Source organism: Papilio xuthus, unplaced genomic scaffold, assembly GCF_000836235.2.
Source record: "Papilio xuthus unplaced genomic scaffold, Pxut_1.1 DF828952.1, whole genome shotgun sequence".
NCBI lineage: Eukaryota > Metazoa > Arthropoda > Insecta > Lepidoptera > Papilionidae > Papilio > Papilio xuthus.
Window position 1 is genome coordinate 5,041,381 of NW_013529697.1, and position 21,598 is coordinate 5,062,978.

The 21,598-nt window shown below is 33.3% G+C and overlaps 1 protein-coding gene across 1 annotated transcript in view; it reads left to right on the top strand.

The window, feature by feature from the left end:
• Nucleotides 1-1,719: 1,719 nt before the first annotated feature.
• ft (cadherin-related tumor suppressor fat) overlaps nt 1,720-21,598 on the top strand; it is a 93,350-nt gene continuing 73,471 nt past the window's right edge. Inside the window, exon 1 of the mRNA XM_013322458.1 lies at nt 1,720-7,270. Coding sequence (XP_013177912.1) covers nt 2,117-7,270 — 5,154 coding nt within the window. The 5' untranslated portion in view covers nt 1,720-2,116. The remainder of the gene's footprint in view (nt 7,271-21,598) is intronic.

Genomic DNA, 21,598 nt, shown 5'->3' on the forward strand with positions numbered 1-21,598 from the left:
TTTTTTTACATTCATTTATACATCTAAGCAGACATGCTCGTCGTACTATAAATGTACAAAATTAATTAAATTAGTTTATCCTTCGTTTTAGATATTATAGAAGTTTAATCACTAACTTATTAAATTTCCATTTATAGGACTTAGTGAGATCCAAAAGATAGCTCCATATAAAATTAAAAACTAACATTTTAGTATATTAGCAATTTACATTCAATTTAGATTAAATTGTCATTCATTCAAAACATATATAGAGTAAATAAGAGATATATATGGACTTACGTAACATATACATGTTCATATACTATGTCAATACAGATACAGAATCAAGCTGGTCTAGGCATTCGTTTCATTCATGAATGTAAGTCCTTACGTCAGTAGACACCCCCATGTGGGGGCACGGTCCCCCTCTCGGGCGACTATTGCGCAGATACTAGAGGGGCGAGTGACGTCAATGCTTCCATGCAACAAGTGTTCCTACAAAAGTGTTAGCAAGTATGAATACAATTCTATTTTTAACTGACCGAAAAAAGCTCACGTACATTTTGGATTACTAAAGCTGTAGCTCCTTTGTTCTGAATAAATTAAGGGTAGTAATTTAAAATTTTAATCTTAAAATTAGAATTTCGTATTATTCAATGACAAGCTTTCATTATACAAACTAAATAGTTTTTACAAGTAAAAGGGAACATAATCATTTTTTTAAGTTATTTGAAAGTTTTAATAAAAATACTTTAATTTAAAAATAATAACAAAAAGAGTTAAGGAAAGTCTCGTTAATATATATAATTACAGTGACTTCGGAAATAAGTGCTGATAGAATGCTTCTAACATGTGTTTTCGTTTTATCTTGTAATATAAGTATAGTAAACAATACATTTTCAGAGTCTTACTAGAAAAAAAACTGTTATTTAGCGCCATCTATCGGTATAATGTTTAGCTTTGTGCTTACATTAAGTAAGCTCAACACGTTAAGTTATTTGAGGTATGATGTTAGATTCAAGTTTTAGAATACGTAAAGCCACGATAGATGGCGCTTGGACAAGCATTGTGTTTAACGAGCTTTTTAGTTTTTCTAGTTTAACTAAAAATATTTAAATTGTATCTAGTAGAGAATAAATAACTAGAACTAAATGAAGTAAGGAATAGATTTATTACTTATTATTAACCTTTCGAAATAAATTTATGTGACGTTAAAGATAATTGTATAATAAGTAGTTCATGAATTTATATTACATAAAGAAATTTTATAAGCTTTTGTATTTTGTAAACTTAAGTTTTAAATATAAATAATTTTTGTCACATGCTAAACTTAAAAATTTCCTTTTATGAGACACAACGTGTTGAGCTAACAAAAGACATCAACGCGTTTTAACAATTCTTATAAATATTTACATCTGCGTTGTTTATAATATAACTTTCATTTATACTATGTTCAAGATATATTTATTATTTTTGTGTGTCGTATTAATCTTTGAAACATAAAGTTAAATATCTGAGAAAAACACTCCATGAAGCATTTCGTGTCTAAAGCAGTTTTTTCTGAGAACAGTAAGTGACTAGTATTGAACAATAAATAGTGGAATCCTTAGGCGGCCATTATCTTGGCATCGTGATCACGCAGCTATAGGCGAAGCTTTCAAAGCTGCGGGGGAGGGGTCACTGTGATGCGGGGAAGTTGCGGGGCGGCGTGGAAGCCTCCGCCCGCCAGTGCCGCGCCAACTGTGACGCTGCCCGCATGCCGCATACGAACAATATTTTGTGCGATAACGTAACGCAAGCTTGACTAAGTAGTGTTTTGAAACAGTGATGTACGTAAACGTTGTTTAGTGCGGTAAAGGGTTTCTAAAAGTGCCGGTACTGTGACTAAAAAAGCGGAATTGTTTTGGACCTGTGTAGATAGTGAGTGTCACGTGTGTTTACGAATGAATGTGACAGCGTAGGCGCAACGGCGGGTCGCTCTCCCGTGAGATATTCGTGCTCGCGCAGGTCGCTGCGGCCATGTTGCATACCTGAGGAGAGCGAGCGCGCGACTCTGCGCGAACGGGACACAGCAACTCTTTCAGCCGGACGTTATCTACCGAGGAAAAACAAACTCTGCGATGTTTTTATCCGTATCATGACCAGCATGGGGCGGTGGCACGTGGTGCTGGTCGCGGTGGCGCTGCTCACCGGCGCGGGCGCTGGCGCCGCCGCCGAACAGATGCAGTCCCGTGCTGTCGACACCGGGGTTGATCTTCGAATAGCCGAGGCCCAGCCTGTGGGTACTATAGTCGGAAGAATCCCAATTAAACCTGGATTTACATACCGATTCAATGAGCCTCCCAAAGAATTCGTCTTAGATCCAATTTCAGGTGAATTAAAAAGTAATATCGTTTTAGATCGGGAAAGCGTCGACCGGTATGCTTTTGTTGTGTTATCCAGTCAACCAACATATCCGATAGAAGTACGAATTAGAGTCATGGATGTGAATGACAATTATCCAGAGTTTCCAGAGCCTAGCATTGCCGTGGCGTTTTCAGAGAGTGCAGCCGCTGGCACAAAATTACTCCTAGATGCTGCGACTGATAAAGATTTAGGGGAAAATGGAATCACTAATGATTATAGGATAGTGGATGGTGACAACGAAGGAAAGTTTCGGTTGAATGTCACTGTAAATCCAAGTGGCCAAACATCATACTTGCATTTGGAAACGACCGGAAAGTTAGACCGTGAGACGAATGATTTCTACATATTGAATATTTCTGCACGGGATGGGGGCAGTCCCCCTAAATACGGGTACCTTCAGGTTAATGTTACTATTTTAGATGTAAATGACAATCCGCCTATATTTGATCAAAGTGACTTTTCGGTGTCTTTAAATGAAAGCGTGCCGCCAGGGACAGTAGTGTTAAAAGTGACTGCAACTGATAGTGATTTAGGTGACAATAGTAAGATAACATACGAAGTGACCGATACTGAAAAACAATTTGCCGTCGATCCGGAATCTGGAGTAATAACGACTTTAAAGAAGTTAACTTGTCCTAAATATTGCAGCAATGGAACCTGTAATATGACTTGCGTGCTAACTGTTATTGCTAAAGATCATGGAGTGCCGCGACAAGATGCTCGTACATATGTTACTGTTAATTTAATTGATGCCAATGACCATGATCCTGTAATAACATTTACATATGTGCCATCGACCGCAAATTTTGCAACTGTAGATGAAAATGCCAAAAATGGATCACTCGTTGCTGCAATTACCGTTACAGATTTAGATGCTGGTTTGAATGGAATAACGAGCATCAGTATAGTTGCTGGAAATGAATTAAATCACTTTCGTTTAGAAAATTCATCCAGTGTGTACATTGTTCATGTCAATGGTGTTTTGGATAGAGAAGAAATAAGTAAATATAACTTAACAGTAGTTGCCACTGATAGAGGTGTTCCGCCACGTACAGCTACCTCTTTTTTGGTAATACACGTGAATGATGTAAATGATCACGAACCGGTTTTTGAAAAATCTGAGTATTCAGCTATTCTGAGTGAACTTGCTCCACCTGGTACATATATCGCTGGTATTACAGCCACTGATGAAGATACTGGAGTAAACGCTGAAATATACTATGACTTTTACGATGGAAATCAACAGCAATGGTTTTCTATTGACCACTATACAGGGCTGGTAACAACAAAGTCTATTTTGGATCGAGAAATTCAAGGTACTGTAGAACTCAATGTATCGGCAAGAGATGGAGGTCCTAATCCTAAATGGGCTTACACGAGATTAAAAATAACTATATTGGATGAAAATGACGAGGCACCATCTTTTCCACAGACGGTAATTAATGCATCTCTTTATGAAAATTTGAAACCGATAAAAGATATACTGATTTTAACAGCATCGGATTACGATCAGGGGACGAATGGATCTGTATCTTATTACTTACCCCCAAGTATTGAAAGAAAATATCCCAATACATTTATGTTAGACCCCATCACTGGACAACTCAGTACTGTTATAGAGTTAGATAGAGAAAGAATACAGTTGTATGAAATACAGGTCCTTGCTAAGGACCAAGGATTTCCACCACAATCATCAACAGCTAAGATATTTTTAAAAGTTCTTGATGTAAACGACAATGAACCCTTCTTCTATCCTCAAAGATACATAGAGACTATAAGCGATAGTTTACCGCCTGGCTCGAAATTATTACAAGTAAAAGCAATGGATCTGGATGAAGGTGACAATGCAAAACTAAAATTTAAATTAGAAAGTGGAGGTGATGGATATTTTGATGTGGAGCCATTAACTGGCAATATTATTTTGCAAAAAGATTTCCATAAAGCGCCAAAGTCAGTGTATTCACTAAAAGTTTCGTGTAGAGATAAAGGTAATAAACGTGCAGTTGAGGATGCCATTGTTGATATTATAAAAACATCTCACCGTAAAAGTCTGGATTTTGAAGGTTATGATGGTTACAGTTTTAAAATTCTCGAAGATGATGGTTTGTCAAAAGCACAGGTTGGTCGTTATATTGGTAAAGTAAGCACCAGGATGACAAGCGATTCAGTTTCCTATTTCATTATAGAAGGTGATTATAAACATATCTTCAAAATTGACGAGAAAAGCGGTGTAATATCTTCAAATTCTAATATAGACAGAGAAGATAAAATGACGTATCGATTAAAAGTCATGGCTCGGAGTGGTTTAGCATTTGGATTTACTACAGTAAACATTTCCGTATTAGATATGAATGACAACTACCCAATATTTATTGAAGATAAAGATGAAATAAATATACCGGAAAACATGGCAGTTGGACAGGAGGTGTATTTCGCAAGAGCTACTGATCGTGATTCTGGATCGAATAGAACAATTACATATACATTAAGCTACAATCCAGATAATAGCTTTCGGATTTCCGAAACGACTGGGGTAATTTATTTAAATAAAGCTATAACTAGCGAGCCTGGTAGTACTATTTCTCTCGAAGTAACGGCAACTGATAATGGTAAGCCAGGCCTTGCTACTAAACATACTATAGTGGCAATAATCAAAGATGTAAACGACCATACCCCTGTTTTTGATCACACTTCCTATGAAACTTCTTTATTAGAATCGACTTTAGTCAATACAAGATTTTTTGCCATATCAGCATCTGATGCTGATTTAGGAGCAAATGGAAGAATATCTTATTATATTGCAGAAGGCAATTCAGATAGCAAGTTTGGAGTTTTTCCTGACGGATACATCTATGTTAAAAGTACTTTAGATAGAGAAGAGAGAGATTACTATTCCTTAACTATAGTGGCAACAGATAATGGGAAGCCTCCAAGATCTTCACAAGTTCCTGTTGTTATACATGTATTAGACGAGAATGATAACAGTCCCCAATTCACGAATACCACATTTATTTTTAAAATAAAAGAAAATGAACCACCAGATACATTCGTTGGTAAATTAACCGCAATTGACAAAGACATTGGAAGAAATGCTGAGTTGACATTCAGTTTACCTATTGCTCAGAATGATTTTAGAATTGATTCAAGGAATGGTTTTATTAGAACTCTTAAATCTTTTGATCGTGAAAGTTTAGCACATAGTACAGGTCAAAATTATATAACCTTGACTGTAACAGTCAGTGATAATGGTAAAGTCAAACTGACAGATTCAGTTCGAGTCACAATTTACATCACAGATGTAAACGATAATGCTCCAGTTTTCACACGCATTCCTTATAAAGTAGAAGTCTCTGAAGGTGCTACAGTAGGTGCGTCTATCATGAGAGTTTATTCTTCAGATGTTGACGAAGGATTAAATGGAGATATTTATTATAAACTCATAGGTGGAGATGAAATGGAAAAATTTTCATTGGATGAAGCAACAGGACAACTCTTTATTAATAAACCACTAGATAGAGAAAGTATTGACAAATACCAACTTACAGTATTAGCACATGATTCCGGTCAGGCAATTCGTCTATCATCTACAACTACTATCCATGTGGATGTCCTAGATGAAAATGATAATGCTCCAATATTTTCGCAAACACAAATGAAAGTTTCAGTACTAGAAACTGAACCGATAAACAAGAAAATTATACAATTCCATGCTAATGATGCTGACTTAGGAATAAACAATGAAATACAATTTTCAATCACATCAGGCAACAGGAAAGAAGCATTTTTCATAGATAGTTATTCAGGTGAACTTTTCTTACATAAACATCTGGATTATGAAGATTTAACTTCATATGTTTTGAATATAACTGCAACTGATAATGGAAGTCCAAGTTTATCATCAAGTATTCCATTCACTGTCAATGTAATTGATGCTAATGATAATGCACCTGTATTTACAAATACAGCCATAGTACGACAAATAAGAGAAGGTATTCCTATACATACACCTATTGTCACAGTTACTGCTGAGGATCCAGATTCGGGACTAAATGGAAAAGTGTATTATTCTATTACACATCAAGATCCTAATGATGGTCGACGGCATTTTGCTATTAATAATATAACTGGGGTGATACATACATTATTGCCCATTGATAGAGAAAGTGTAGATACATTTCGAATAACAGTTGTAGCTTACGACAGAGCCGAACCACCCTCTGCTCGGCTTTCGGCGGAAAAGTTAGTAACTGTTATTGTTGAAGATATAAATGACAATGCACCTGCCTTCGTTTCAATGAATGCAGCTGTTATCAATTCAGAAAGATTAGGAAGGAGCTTAGGTCGAGGCATATTCATAATGAATGTATTGGCAAGAGATTTAGATTCAGGTACAAATGGATTGGTGACGTACAAATTAATGCATGGCGGAACAGATATTTTCGATCTTCATAGAAGCAACGGTGCGCTAGTCTTACGATATCCTCCGGCAATCCCTGAAGCTAGATGGAATCTTGTTATTAAAGCTACCGATGAGGCTGTACTAAGTGAGCAAAGAAGCACAGAGACTTATTTAACAGTGATTATGGGAGGTACTGAATTGGAAGGTATAACATGGACTAATGTGGGATCTGTTTCTGTTGCTGAAAATGAACCCGCAGGGACGGCTATATTAAACATGACTAATAACTTTAAATCGGCGTTAGAGTACTATATAGTGAATGTGACTGGTGACGGCAGACAAGTGGATAGACTATTCGACATAGATTCCTCATTAGGAATTCTATCTACAGCTGTTTCATTGGATAGAGAAGCTGGCATTGATCGGTATGAAGTAGAAATATGTGCCGTGTCGTCGAGTACACCACTTCAGTCTACTACTACAAAGGTAAGACATTTACTTACTAAATTGTGACTTCTATAAATATATTTTTGGTTATATTAATATTTGTATCATCATTCAAATCAAAAATGTTTTAATTATAAGCTTCAACTACTTATAAGCAGAGTGTTTATTCGTGTATCTTTGAAAAAAGGATAATCCAATTAAATTTGCACAATCGTCGGCAGAAGACAAAACATCGGCACCGTACTGCTGTTGAAATAAAAAATAAGTTAAACGAATGCTCGTTAGCGTATGTCGGCCTGTGAGTCTAATCGGGGACTCTAAATTAACGATAAGTTGTGGCTCGTAACGATATCTCATACATTCATCCTTAAACCTCGCGAAGATTACATGAAATGTACATTTATTGTAATTCGTAAGACATGCTTAAATTAAATGATAATTAGGCATTAAGCTCATTATTTTATTTTAATTACATTAGATAAGGTGTAAAGCATATGGTTTTGTGTATAAATTAAAATCATTTAATATAATATTTTATTATTTATGACTCGTAAAATGTAATATATTTAAATTTAAAACTAATCAAGGATCAAATAGAATTTATTTCGAACTTATGAATTTACTTAAATAATATGATACTGGTCGTATAGATAAAGGTTTACAAAATAAATATTGAATTTGAAAAACTTACCACCATTTAAAAATTTATAAAACATAAAAGCTCAACTCTCTTAGCAATATTGGAAACAGAAAATCTTAGGAAACAACATAGTTCTTTTTGAGTGAACAACTAAATACGAAAATTAAATAAAACAAAATTGTGAATTACGAACGATTTTTCTTCGAACCAAGTTTTAAATCGTATTTAATTTATTTTCTAAGTTATTAAACATTTTCTAAATAAATCGAAAAACGTCAGTAAATGTCAGTGTTTAACGACAATACGTTTATTAGTTATTTAATAATGAAACATAAAATTCTTGATTTCTTGTATTTTCAATTAGCAAAGAAACAAAACGATTACAGCTCAATAAAACAGGTACGATAATTAAAAAACAAAATGAAACGATATTATCAATTTGTGCAAAAGTTTAAAGCTTGAGAGTGATTTTGATTGAATAATTTACAATCTTACTCCATTTAACAGACTTTAATTATATATATTTTAAATTCTTTTTTGTTGTTTTAGTTATAGTGTGTCTATTTAAGATAGATGAGTTTGACAATTCACTAGATATGGGTTGAGTAAAATCGATTAAGATTTTTTTCGATTTTCAATGGTTGTTCTCATAGAACTCGCAATAGAAAATTTCTTGATTATTGATTTTGAATTACAATACAAATAAAATTGTTTCTTTCTATTCCTTCATAACGACATAAAGAAATATGACATTAAACCAAAAATTACGTCCAAAATATTTTTTTAAAATAATCTGTGCGATACATAACCAAATAAATAACTGTAATAAATTCAAAAAGTTATGTAATACCTAAATTATATTACTCATTTTTTCGATTAATTTTATTACAAGACTGATTCTTGATAGTACACTGATATTCGTTGTGTGCGTCGGTTCGACACTATGTCAACCGTCCATTAAATACAACATTTTTCCTCATACAAAATTAATTCGATATTTTATAGGCATCAGTTGTCAAACTAATCTATCTTAAATAGTTACACTATAGTTCTTATTTAATAGTAAGTAGTAAGTTTTGAAGAAAAGGCAAATGTTCTGTTTCTCCTTATAACAATCTGACAGTTCATTATAGTGTGCATTTAGTTCATTGTATTTTCTGCTAAAAAAAATCCAAACAAGTTTTTATGATTAAACAGGAATCTTAATTTATGTTTTAAACAAATATTTCTCATATGCATTATCCTTTCGTTAACAAATAACTGATAAGTTATATTTTTTATCTCTTGATAAATATTGGGACAAAATATATATATATATATATGTATATATTTATCTGAAGATTTGCAAACTAATCAGAATTCAATGCAATTATATGCTTTGATTATGATCACGTGACGCGTTCGCATGAGCATTATCGTTTCCCATGTCTCTTTTTATCGTATCGACAGATATTTTAAGATTTACTGTGGGTTTCTGATACTAAAATCTCTGTATAAAACATATCGTCATCCCTGTCATTATCTTTGATAAGAAAGAGATAACAATATGTTTTAAACGGGGCAATTTGGTATCAGAAACTCACGTTAAGCGAATTATAAGCCGAAAGTTACTTTATAAAATGCATTCCTAACAAGATGATAGTGCTCTTCGTTTTTATTATGATCATTTCAATAAAAACTGTGACACCAAACAGGTTTTACATATATTTTTATTAAAAAAGAAACTTTACAGGATAACGTACTTATATAATAAATTAAAATATAAAAGTTTTTTTTTTATATTGAAGATTCGTTATGGAAAGGTTTGTATTCATTGTGAATTTCCATTTCATGCAAAAGGGATACGACAATTGTGCTTTTTGAATTATTATAAGTAAAGAGACAAGGTCACAGGTTACGAGGACTTGAGATTGTCCATTATTGTCACACTTATATGGCTAATAGTATATTTGATATTCTGTGTGATTTTCATACCTTTTAGTGTAATGAACTGTTTGGTATTCCACCCAGTTTGATGATATTTGGACCACCCAAAAGGAGGTACTAAATAAAATAATCTGCAATAACATTGATATCATGAGAATAACTTAAAACTTCAATAAACGGTGATATTCTTTATAAAACAAAGAATACAAACCAAGAATGTTTTAAAAGATTTTAATATTCATAATGACTGAAATATATTTATAGTTAATTCGTTTATAATAATACAATTACAGGATATATCTAGTAGTGTTAGTGATTAATAAAAATAGTTTTAATACTTGTAAAAATTTAAATAAATTAGTTGACATGTGCCTTAGTATGAACCTGTATGCATAAGTTACTTAGCGACTAAAATCAGCAGGGTTTAGAAAACTTATGTTGTCGTGTGTGTGGTCGTAAACTGATGACAAATCTATTTAAAAATCATATTATTAACTTCAGTTCTTAATGCGAGACTTAATTCATTGAATGAATGCAAAAAACTGATGTATATGAAATTTTGGGTGAATTTGGTTGAGTTTGTGGTTGACTAGCTATCAGCGGACAAGGAAAGCGCATTAGGGCGGCTGCATTCCCCAAGCTGATTTATGCAACGCGCACCCGGCCGGTCGACACCCGCCTTAATGAACGTACAAGTTACGTTATACCGCGGAATAGCATCCATTATTTCACGCTACTAATAGTCCTGCATATGTGCAACCCTCGTTTAGTGTGCCAACTAATTTCTTTGTTCCATTTCTAGAGTGGTTTTTTCTTCCTTTCATTTTAACTTCCATTAGTTATTGTAGGAAATATAAGACGTGATTTTGTTGTTTATTTTTTATGACAAACAGAATACATAATTCAATTTTTTTTTGTTATTATTACATAATAACATAGTGCTTGTACTTATAATAAGCCTCTTTGAGGTTATCAATAAAGTGCATATAAATAAAAATTGCTGATTTAAGTTATAAGCGTTTTCTTTTATCAATGAATTTATTGGCGTCCGCGGCGGACGTTTGACTCAAGAGAAACTTTAAATGTTAAATCAAAGTAACTTTTAAAAGCGACTCGCCTAAATGCATTCTGAAGCACATTTGATAACGATTACGGGTGGCACGTCCCTTTACAGGCGTTATCGTGAAAAAAAAATCCATTAAAGTAGATGCGCTATATTTTTTTTCCAATAAATTATTCGACCTCTTATAAAAATAACTTATTACCATACGTCGAATAGCAAAGTTTTTTTTGGGGTTCCTAAATATAGATTAAAGCAATTAACGCGAAACAAAAAGTTCACATCACTTTGTGTGTAATTACTATAAGGCTGGCGAAATTGACTGACGCGCTGTCGAAACACGTCGTGACTCGAAAGCTTGAGGTTCTTCTAAGTCAATTTTTACGTAAAATCAATTTAAATTCTATTATGTTAATAGGCTTTTAATTGATTAGACAAATTATAGCAGGCAAAGAAATATCTTTAACACTAATAAATGTGATCGAACTTTACGTGAAATATCTGTATTTATTTATAACTAGCTGTCGACCGCGACTTCGATCGCGAGGAGTTAAAAAAACGTAATTAGTAGCCTAGGCATTCTTCCAGGCTATGTTCTACTTCTATGTTTAATTTTAGGGAGATGCATGAAGCCGTTCTGGAGATACCTTTTAACAAACATCCGTTAGTCCATCCATCGAAACATTCGCATTCATAATATTAGTAAGAAGTAAGATATTCCGTCTTTATAAATAAGAAGTTTTTGATGATATGAGAAATATTTGATATTGCATGATGTAGAAAATAATCAAAGTTTCAATAGCTAATGTTTTTAGTTTCCCTAAATGAAAGCAGTATCCGCGAAAAAGGGATATCGATGTACTGAATGCGTGAGAGTTAACTTCTTTTAATCGTTTCTAACAAATACTTTAAATTAACATATTTTTTCTTATCTATTCAATCTTAAAACGTGTAAAACTAGGCGTGAGAACTCAATGTTAAACTGTATCGTTTACAGCGGAGAGAGTTGCCTTCAAGATATCGCGACACCGACTGGTTTTGTACTAATTTAGTTTAGTCAGTTTTTATTGGCAGTTTATAATCGACTTTAATAGTGAAATCGAAAGAAATTAAACTAATCTTTATTAGAGGCATAATAATACGGTTAATGTATAAGTCACGATGTACAATCGAAAAAATAGTGGCAATAAAAACTTCGATTTATAACATTGTCTGTTGCCGTTCATAGATGGGATGTCATACGTCATTGATTTTATCAAATTACGTATTTGTACGTCTTTTGTTATCATATAAAAGTATAGAACAATGTAATGAATATTTCTAATATTTGAACACTCAAAAAAATTGAAATAAAATCTATACTTTTACCATGAAAGCTATTGGTAGGTACTCAATATAATGACTTAATTATTTTCTAGTACCACACCAAAAATACTATTTTACGTTATTATATGTTTACTACCTGTCGCCCCCGAAAAAAACTTTATTAGAAGCCTATGTGTTCTTCAAGACAGTGTTCTACGTCTATGCTAAATTTTATCGAGATCCATTGAGCCGATTTATAGCTTCGAACAAACATCCATGATTCCGTTCATCTAAACTTTCGCATTTATAATATTAGTAAGATTTGGTACAAAATTTATGTCGTTTGTAGCATTATTATTTTTCAAATAAATGTTGCCTACATTATGTATTATATAAATATATATGTATATATATGTATATATTGTGTAAATAGATATATATGTAAATAGAAATGTATATATTAATAGTTTCTATTTCTAGTAAGTATTTCAATACTGATCATAACATAATAGATTGTGCCTTCCAAGTCTACTGTGCCAGCTTTCTTATCAATGTTGACTCTACCGACCACTCGGGCGTGATCCGCATGGCCTCCGCATATTTCAGCCAAAGACCTTAGCTGGGACGAATATCAAAGGCTGTCGGGGATCATGTTTAATTGGACAGCTTGTATGTGTGCATTCATGTGGAGTGAGACCGGTTTGGTCTCTGTTGCTTTCTACGTCACACGGTATTCCTGTAAGCTAAGTTATCGATGCTCGCTTGTACTTCATAAGTTTATATTTAACTTAAGTTTATTATGATTTGTGTACTATTGGCGCAGACGTGATTGGTGTTTAGTTGTTAGTTCTATTTACTTGTGTATTTTACGATGTTGTTTTATGGAATTTGAAATAATGTTATTAGTTCAATATGTGCTATAAACTATTTTGAATTACGTCTTCTCATTAGCTCCTTTTATCTATCTATATATATAAAAGAAAGTCGTGTTAGTTATACTTTTTATAACTCAAGAACGGCTTTACCGATATGGTTGAAAATTGGTGAGGAGGTAGCTTGGAACCAGGAGACGGACGTAGGATACTATTTATTCATTTTTTTTCGAATTTATGCCTTGAAGATCTGCTTTTTATTTGACTTACTAATATTATTAATGCGAATGTTTAGATGGATGTGATGTGGATGGATGGATGGGTGTTTGAAGATATCTCTAGAACGGCTGAACGGATCTCGATTAAATTTGGCATACGTATAGAACATAGTCTGACAGAACACATACACGGATGGAATCCTGGGCGACAGCTAGTTTATTATAAAGAGTCCATTCAGACAATACTTGAAGACCATAGCCCATAAATTTATCTTCTTTATTAAAATATCTATCTTACTAATATTATAAATGCGAAAGTTTAGAATGTGTTTTGATGCATGTTTGTTAGAAAGTATGTCCAGAATAGTTGCATGAATCTCGTTGAAATTTGGCATAGAAATAGAATATAGTCTGGAATAACACAAAGAATACTTATTACATTTTTTTTAATATTAATTTCAAGTGAATTGAGTCGAGAGCTACATTTAGTTTCTCTATAAATGCATGCTTCTTCTATAATTTGCATCCTTGACGTCTGTAAAATATCTTTACTTGCTTGTACTACATTTGCAAGATACATTTTCATGTTAAGAAAGCTATTAAAATACAAAATGCAATAATAAAAGGCTATAGATGTGCTACTATAATATTATATACACAAAAAAATAAAAAAAAAAAAATATTTTTGTTGATTTTTTTGTGACGTATTTTGCACTTTTTTTTTGTTAATATTTGCGTCCAAATAATTCCCTAACCTTTATCAAGATTTTCTATTGGCGATTGCGATTATTGTTATTCAAATAATTTCTGACAATAATAACATATAAAATATGTTCCTATTGAAATGTTTCAAAGACAGGAGCTAATACGTAACTATTACCGAGATATAACAGCCACCTGTAACTAAGGGGCTGCAAAACTTACGCCTCCGCGACGTTTCGCTGTAAAATTGATTCCCTGATGCTATCTCACCTCCCGAGGGAACGGTGGATAAATAAATACTTTACGATAATCGTCTGAGATCTGAGACAGGCCGGAATTACAGCGCGCCGGAGATATTATTGCATTTTAATTCTGCGCCCGACACTCCTCCGTCGCAATGCGTTTGATTTGATTTAATGCCTCATTGTACGCAGTGCCATCTTGCGGTGCATTTCGGAGAGGGCCAAATGAGCGTGGCGTGGTCTGATACCGATCTCTCGCGTACAAAATCCAAATATTAAATTACAATTATAAGATAACGTTTGACGTTGAATTATGATGCGAAAAAAGTTCTATCTTCTTTATTTTTAGGTACGTTTTCTTTTTATTTCGGTAATGAGCTAAATGTTTCTTTTGATTAATGTTTAATTGCTTTATAATTTTTTTTTAATTTTCCATAGTGGCTTTCAGTAACGAAAAACTTATACGTAGCAACGTAAAAATCGTCTTCATTAGTAGTAAATATGTCAAAAAAGTAAACAGTTTATATTAAAAAAAAATAAGTGCATGGCCTCTAAGAGTTAAGACATAAGCATTTTATGATAAACCCAGTCAATTTGTCTTTGAATTAATTGAAAACATTCACCTGTAGTACACGCCCGGTAGACTCCAGTGTAAACGTACCCTATCAGTGAGGAAGTGCGTGGATGCGTTTAAATTTACACTAGTGTAGGGCTTTAAGAAATGAGCTACAAGTCTAACAGCGTTCCGTATGTTATGGCCGAGCTATAGCCATGTTGAGGAAGATTCTAACCCCGAGGTCCGCACTAAATATTAAGTACTGAACTAATAATTAAGCCATGTTTATCGTTATTACTCTACAAGTGCTTACGTTCGACAGATACGATGCTCTTTGAAGATGATGTTCGGATAATGGAATGTTTTAGGATGAAGGAAATTACTTCCTTGTATGTCATTTGTTAGTGCGCGTTCTTTCAGTAATATTAAAAATGAATTGAATTTGTAACTAATATCAACGAATATTGTATCGATTACTAAAAACGTTAACTAGATTGATTTTAGTATCACGTTTACGATTTTTAAACATAAAGAGAAATCTGAAAAAAAATATGCGATGAAAAAGTTATGTAGTTTAAAACACCAAAGTTCTTAAGACCTATCACTTCTTAATGTCGAAATTGCTTAACTGTGTAATGTTGCTAGTAATTACAGTTGTCCTCACCATGGGTCATGTCGGATGTCAAATGTCATGTCACGCCTACCGAGATGACATCACGCTCCCTGCATTGATAAAACTTGTTAAATGCAAATAGCTCCACTGACTAGTGAAATGTTAAGAATCTCACGCCCACGATCTTTTGCACCTTTACCATATTCGGAGCAGGCATATAAAAAATAATTTACGTTCTTTCGTCCAACTTTGGGCGCTGAGTTTAAACGGTATGTTGACAGCGTTTCCTTGTACAAGTAATCATTTAACTGTGAACCCATAAAACACCTAATATCGTCTTTATATCTTCTCGCTAAGGACTTGTTAAACCTGTTTGAATTTCTTTAAACTACATTATACTTAAACGTTTTAAACCGAGCTCAGTGGCAAGAGAACTCGCTAAATACACTGCAATTTGACTTGATATGTATTTAGTTGTCGAATCTGGATAAGCGAGAAACCTCTATAAGCGAGATTCATTGTCTGGTCCTGACAGAAAACCCCCAGAAAGAAAGCTCGTGTTAGAGGAAAACCTCTACTGATCCTCCTCCCTTGTACTCTCGCTATTCCAGGTTCAACTATATAACGAATACGAAAAAACAATGTCTTCCTAACATCTTTAGATAGAGGTACGTATTTACAAATAGCGTTTAAGATAATAAATATTTCTTTGATACATTCTAAATCTAAATTAAATGGATGAAACTAAATGTACTGTAGTAACTTTGCATATTAATTTAGTTTTGATTTAGGACTATCGCATCGGTTCGATATAAGTGGCTATAATTTCACGGGTAGTAATTTGGGACATAAATTCGGTGCATCCTTGTAATCAAAGGGTTAGTATATAAATATTCATGAACATATTCATATTGTTTTATTTTATTTCTTTTTATTCTTATTCTTTTATTTTAAATTTGCTATCGCACAGAAGTAAAAATACCTTAACTTGTTCTACATCTATACCAAATCTATATCAGTGAGATGCATGCTGCCTTCGGCGATACCTTCTGAAAAACATCTATCAATCCAGACATCCAAATATTCGCTTATATAATATAAGTAAAGATTAAGATTGATTCAGTTTTTGAAGTAAGATAAGATAAATGTAACATAATAGCTAACGGCCCATTAGAAAATTGGTTTTGTGACGTCAGAACTAAGGCAAAATAGAAGCTTAAAATAGAGCATCTTACAAGTACATAACAACATCATATATCCAAATACCGTTATCAAAAAAACTACAGAGTTCTTTGAAATATGTTCCATTTACAGCTCGTATACGGATTCCTTTTACAAATTTTACCTGTCGCAGGTAGAAAGTCCGAGAACCCAAATCTTTATACTTCTTACGTTATTGCGGCCTCTAGTGGGTAACTGATAAAATCACACAAAGAAATCGTTAAAGATTTTGTTAATAGTTAATTAAAATACGAAATCAAAAAAACGCATACTTCGATGCAGGTATATACACATGGCGTCTTCCTAGACGAAAGTTATTCCATAATGCTGTTAGTTTTTGTTTTAGTAAGATTTATTTTGGTTATTTAAGAACGAGTAGAAAATCCTAGTTTAGAATGTTTAGATATAACAAGTCTGATTATTGAACTGATAGAGGACAAGACGTAACATTTTCACATCCTTAGCTTTATGTTAAAAAAAAAAACACAAGAATCCAAAGGTTTTCGGGTTGGACTATTCAATGGAAGATGATATCGGACACAATGGGAACTGAAAACTATGTAGACATTGTTTACATCATTTTATGTAAGAATTTTGGCAACGTTTCCTAACAACGTAAATTGAATGTTTTATCCCGGGAAAGCAATCGAGTATTGCAGATAGTTGCGCGTGCGGTGAACTGTCGGCTCGTATCGTCCGGCCGTGGCATCCGCGTCCATCCTTACGCAGCCCGCGGCTATAAAGGTGCGCCATAAAACGGCTCTCATTTTATGACCATTTGACGAAGTTATATACGTTTTTGAAGCCATTTCTCAGCTCCACCGACCATTGTGGCTGCGTGACCAGTCTGAGCCGTGTCCGAGCTATTCATGTAGCACTAAAACTATTGCGCAATATACTGGATTTTTCAACTGTTTTTCTTGACGCTGTCATATATCGCAAGTCTTTTTTTTCGATTTAAAATTCGAACATTGAAATACTGGCTGTATTTGAATAGAAGTAATATGAATGTCAGATAATCGATTTAAGATAATTCGTTTTCGAATCGTGCACGTAGAAAGTAGAGGTTCGGGGTATCGCGAAGAAAATCTGTAATCTCGACAATGCTGTATCAATATTCATGCATGGGGTCACGACCCGCGCTATTTGCATAACTGCGCATTGCATTCCCCCAGTTGCAACTGTTCTATTGTTTTATGATCTAAATGACCACGCAACATACGGACAGTCACGATAAGGATGTAAACATGGGACACTGTTTACGAAATACTAAATTAAATATTAGTACAATTATTGCTTTACAAATAGGCAATCCTGAAAACATAAAGTAAACCGAGAAAGCAATAAACAGGACAAACATATCATAAGTTTATTTTTAGCGACATATAAATTCTAGCAATATGCAATTTACTTCGGACTCTCAGTTACACATTTTCTCATTCACAAATATGAAGTTAAAACTACCGGACCTTATCCTAAAGATATTTATAATAAAATTGATTAAGAAAAATTTAAATCGTTTTTAATTTGTAAACTGAATCATAAGACTATTAAATTGTTTAGAATAAAATACTTTATTCAAGTTATTTGCCTATACTTTGAATTACTCATAAATAAATTACGTAATAAATTTCTAAGCGTTTTCTATTGAAGTACAAGTAGTTTCATTAAAGACAAAAACGGCTATCTTCATACATTGAGATGGTGATAGACATTTAAGTGCATTCGCTGCAGATTGCGGTCCGCTAATGGTGAGTCCTTGCAATTATTCAGCGCTTCAGAAATTTGCGAAACGTACTGGCCGCCATTTTGGCTAAAGCACTTATGAGGTCAGTGACAAGGATCGCGGCAGTAACAAAGAGATAACCTCACGACCTCACGGCGACTCATAATGATATTGTTGCTGTAAATACCGGTATCTTTGTCGTGATGATAATATTTAGTGCTGCTATTACGGATACTGAACCACCTTGTCTTGTTTATGTCTTGAATTTCGAAGACGATGCAATTTGGCTGACTTGTACGTACACTTTTTAAACAAACAAATACATTACTTTAATATTTCGTTACATTAATGAAAGACGGAGCGTCGGTGGTTTACGGGTCAAGCACTTGACTTGCAATCTGCAGATCCTGGATTCGAATCCCGCCATGTACCAATGTATTTTTCGATTTCCGATTTACATATGTACATTTATCCGACGTTCTTACGGCGAAGGAACCTGAAAGGAAGGAACCTGAGAAGGAAAGGAAATGCAACCTGCACATATCTGAGAAGAAATTCAAAGATATGTGTGAAGTCAACCAACCCGCACTTGGCTAGCGTGGTTGACTATGGCCTAATCACCCTTAACTTAGTACGAGTAGGCTCCGAGCCCTTCGGTGGGGACGTATAGTGAGCTGATGATGACTGATTAATGAAAGATATTCTTTACAATATATTTAAAAAATATGTTTATTGCCAGTTGAATCCCAGATTTAGTTTCACAACTTTAATCTTGCAAATGTAAATCTATATCCTTTCCCTACCCCTCGTGATTATGGTCATAGTTAATGTAATCTTCACGTCAGACTAAGGTTGTACAAGCTGTTTATACTCATGCAGTTGGATATAAAACTTTATGGTAGGGTAATGTAACCTTTAACTCATCCGGCTTTTAAGTACTTTCCAGTACAATTAAGTCGCGGTATGTGAACCTGTTTACTCAATAGTATTAAAGAAAAGACAGGATAAAGTATATCTTGATTATTATAATACCAAAATATATGTGTGGCACAAAGTTATTAAAATAAAACAGTTATAGAGCAAACACTAATATTATCTTAAAAATAAATTACTATATCTTAGTAAATACAATGTTAATAGCAAACAAATGTCACTTGATATGCGGATATGTTCACTAGAACCTAATGGTTACAAATCTGAGATTATAATTTGGTTCTTATTGTTTCCGTTGGATGTATGTTTGATGGTAGATACCTCCAGGACGGCTTCGGAGATCTTGCAGAAATTTGGCTTAGATAGAACATGGCCTGGAAAAATATATAGGCTACCAATTAAGTTATTTATTTCTTTTTTTAATTTCGTGCGGATGGAGTCGGGGGCAACAGGTAGTAATCTATATAGCTATGTGTTCCGTGTTGGTAGTATATTAGTCGGTCGCGTTATCTGGTCGCGGGCACTAAAAGATGCTTAATAACGCTGTCGCTGTAAATCACAGTAAGAAGCTGATCGTAAATAAAATGGCGATTTATGACAAGAGATAATATGAGTACGGAAAGCAGGTGGACACTAGGAACAGGGTTTTATAAACGCTTACATAAAAAATCTTTATTTTAAAATGTTTATTTTTTAAAATAAAAAAGTGTGAAAAAAAAATTAGACTTCGAACAAACAAGTCACAAAAAAAATCTTATTATATTCACAGCAAATAATAAAATAAATAAAAAGTACTGCTACAGATAACATAATTATCACAGATAATGAAAATTATGTGATTAAACAATTACGTGATAATACCAGGTGAGGGCTACACAATAAAAAAAAAAACAAAAAAAAAAACGCGTAGTTTCATTTATATTGTAACACTGAATACGTGCATGTTTAATACGGCTTTTAATTGATACGTTGCGTGCTGAATTATTGCATCTGATCCCCGGGGCAAGCGTGTACCTCGGGCAATTCTATTGGCCAATTTATTTATATTGATTCCCATACTATTTCCTATCTATCAGACAGCGCTTGACTATTTTATGTACTCGCACTAAAACCTTTAATGATGTTATAAAGAAATAAAACACATCACACTTTTGCATAGATAACAGTCGGAATGACTTTCTTTATCAATCAACTATAAATTCACAATTTAATACTTTTTATATTATGTATAATGATTAATTTTATACGATCAAACATTTGGTATATTAAATATTATAATGAATACATGTTATTGTAGTATTTTTCTATTATTAAAACTTCTTATATAAAAACAATGTTTCAATTTTTTTCATGTTCACAATTAATTGAAATACAATTAAAGTTCACAGAACCGTCATCGATGTTTTTTTTAAATCATTCTTCTTAATTTATAGTGCGTTCAGTTAGTCTAAAATAAAAGTGATAGAATTTTTTTCCAATAAAATAAGTGAAACACTCGTATTTAAGCACTCTTTTTTTTTTCCACTGGTCCAGATAAATTCTTTAGAACTGGGAAGAACCGGTAATAAGTTCCAACGGGGTCTTTGAACGTTTTCAAAATGATGTTAAAAAAATTATTAATTTTAAAACTACGGTAAGCTCGCGAACATCTGTTGATTCATATCTTTCCTAGCTTATTCACAAAATCAAAAATTCGTAAATTTTCGATTAATTTTTTTAACATTTCGATAACATTGGTGAAAACATCATCTTCTGATTTTTTTTACATTTATTAGTTTTTGTATAATTCGTTATAATGTCTTTTAAAAACTAGCAGTCGCCCGCGACTCCTGGCTCTAAACTACCTCGTCACCAATTTTCAGCCATATGGGTGAAGCCGTTCTTGAGTTATAAATAGTATTACTAACACGACTTTCTTTTATATATAGATATACAACATCATACATAATTATAAAAAGCATTCACACCATTGCATATTCCCGTTATATCTTCCCGTTTTCCACTCCTTTTAAGGCATATTATCCCTTCTCTTGTCTGTTTTATTGAGGCAAAGGTCGTAAACAAATGATCTATTAAAACATATCTTTAATTTTAATACCACTAAGTTTTATGTCGTAGACGATTTATTACTAAAATGTAAAAATTAATGTAAGTAAATTCATATTTTGTACGAAAGGCAAAACTTTCATACTAGCTATTAATTTCATTATTAGTAACTAGTAATAATGAAATAAATATAATTAAGTAATTAATATAATGAAGTAAGTCGATGGCTGGCATTCCACAACTCAACACACTCGCACTGCCGCGTTGAAGAATACCCCGTCTTCAGTGGTATTTCCAAACAGTTACG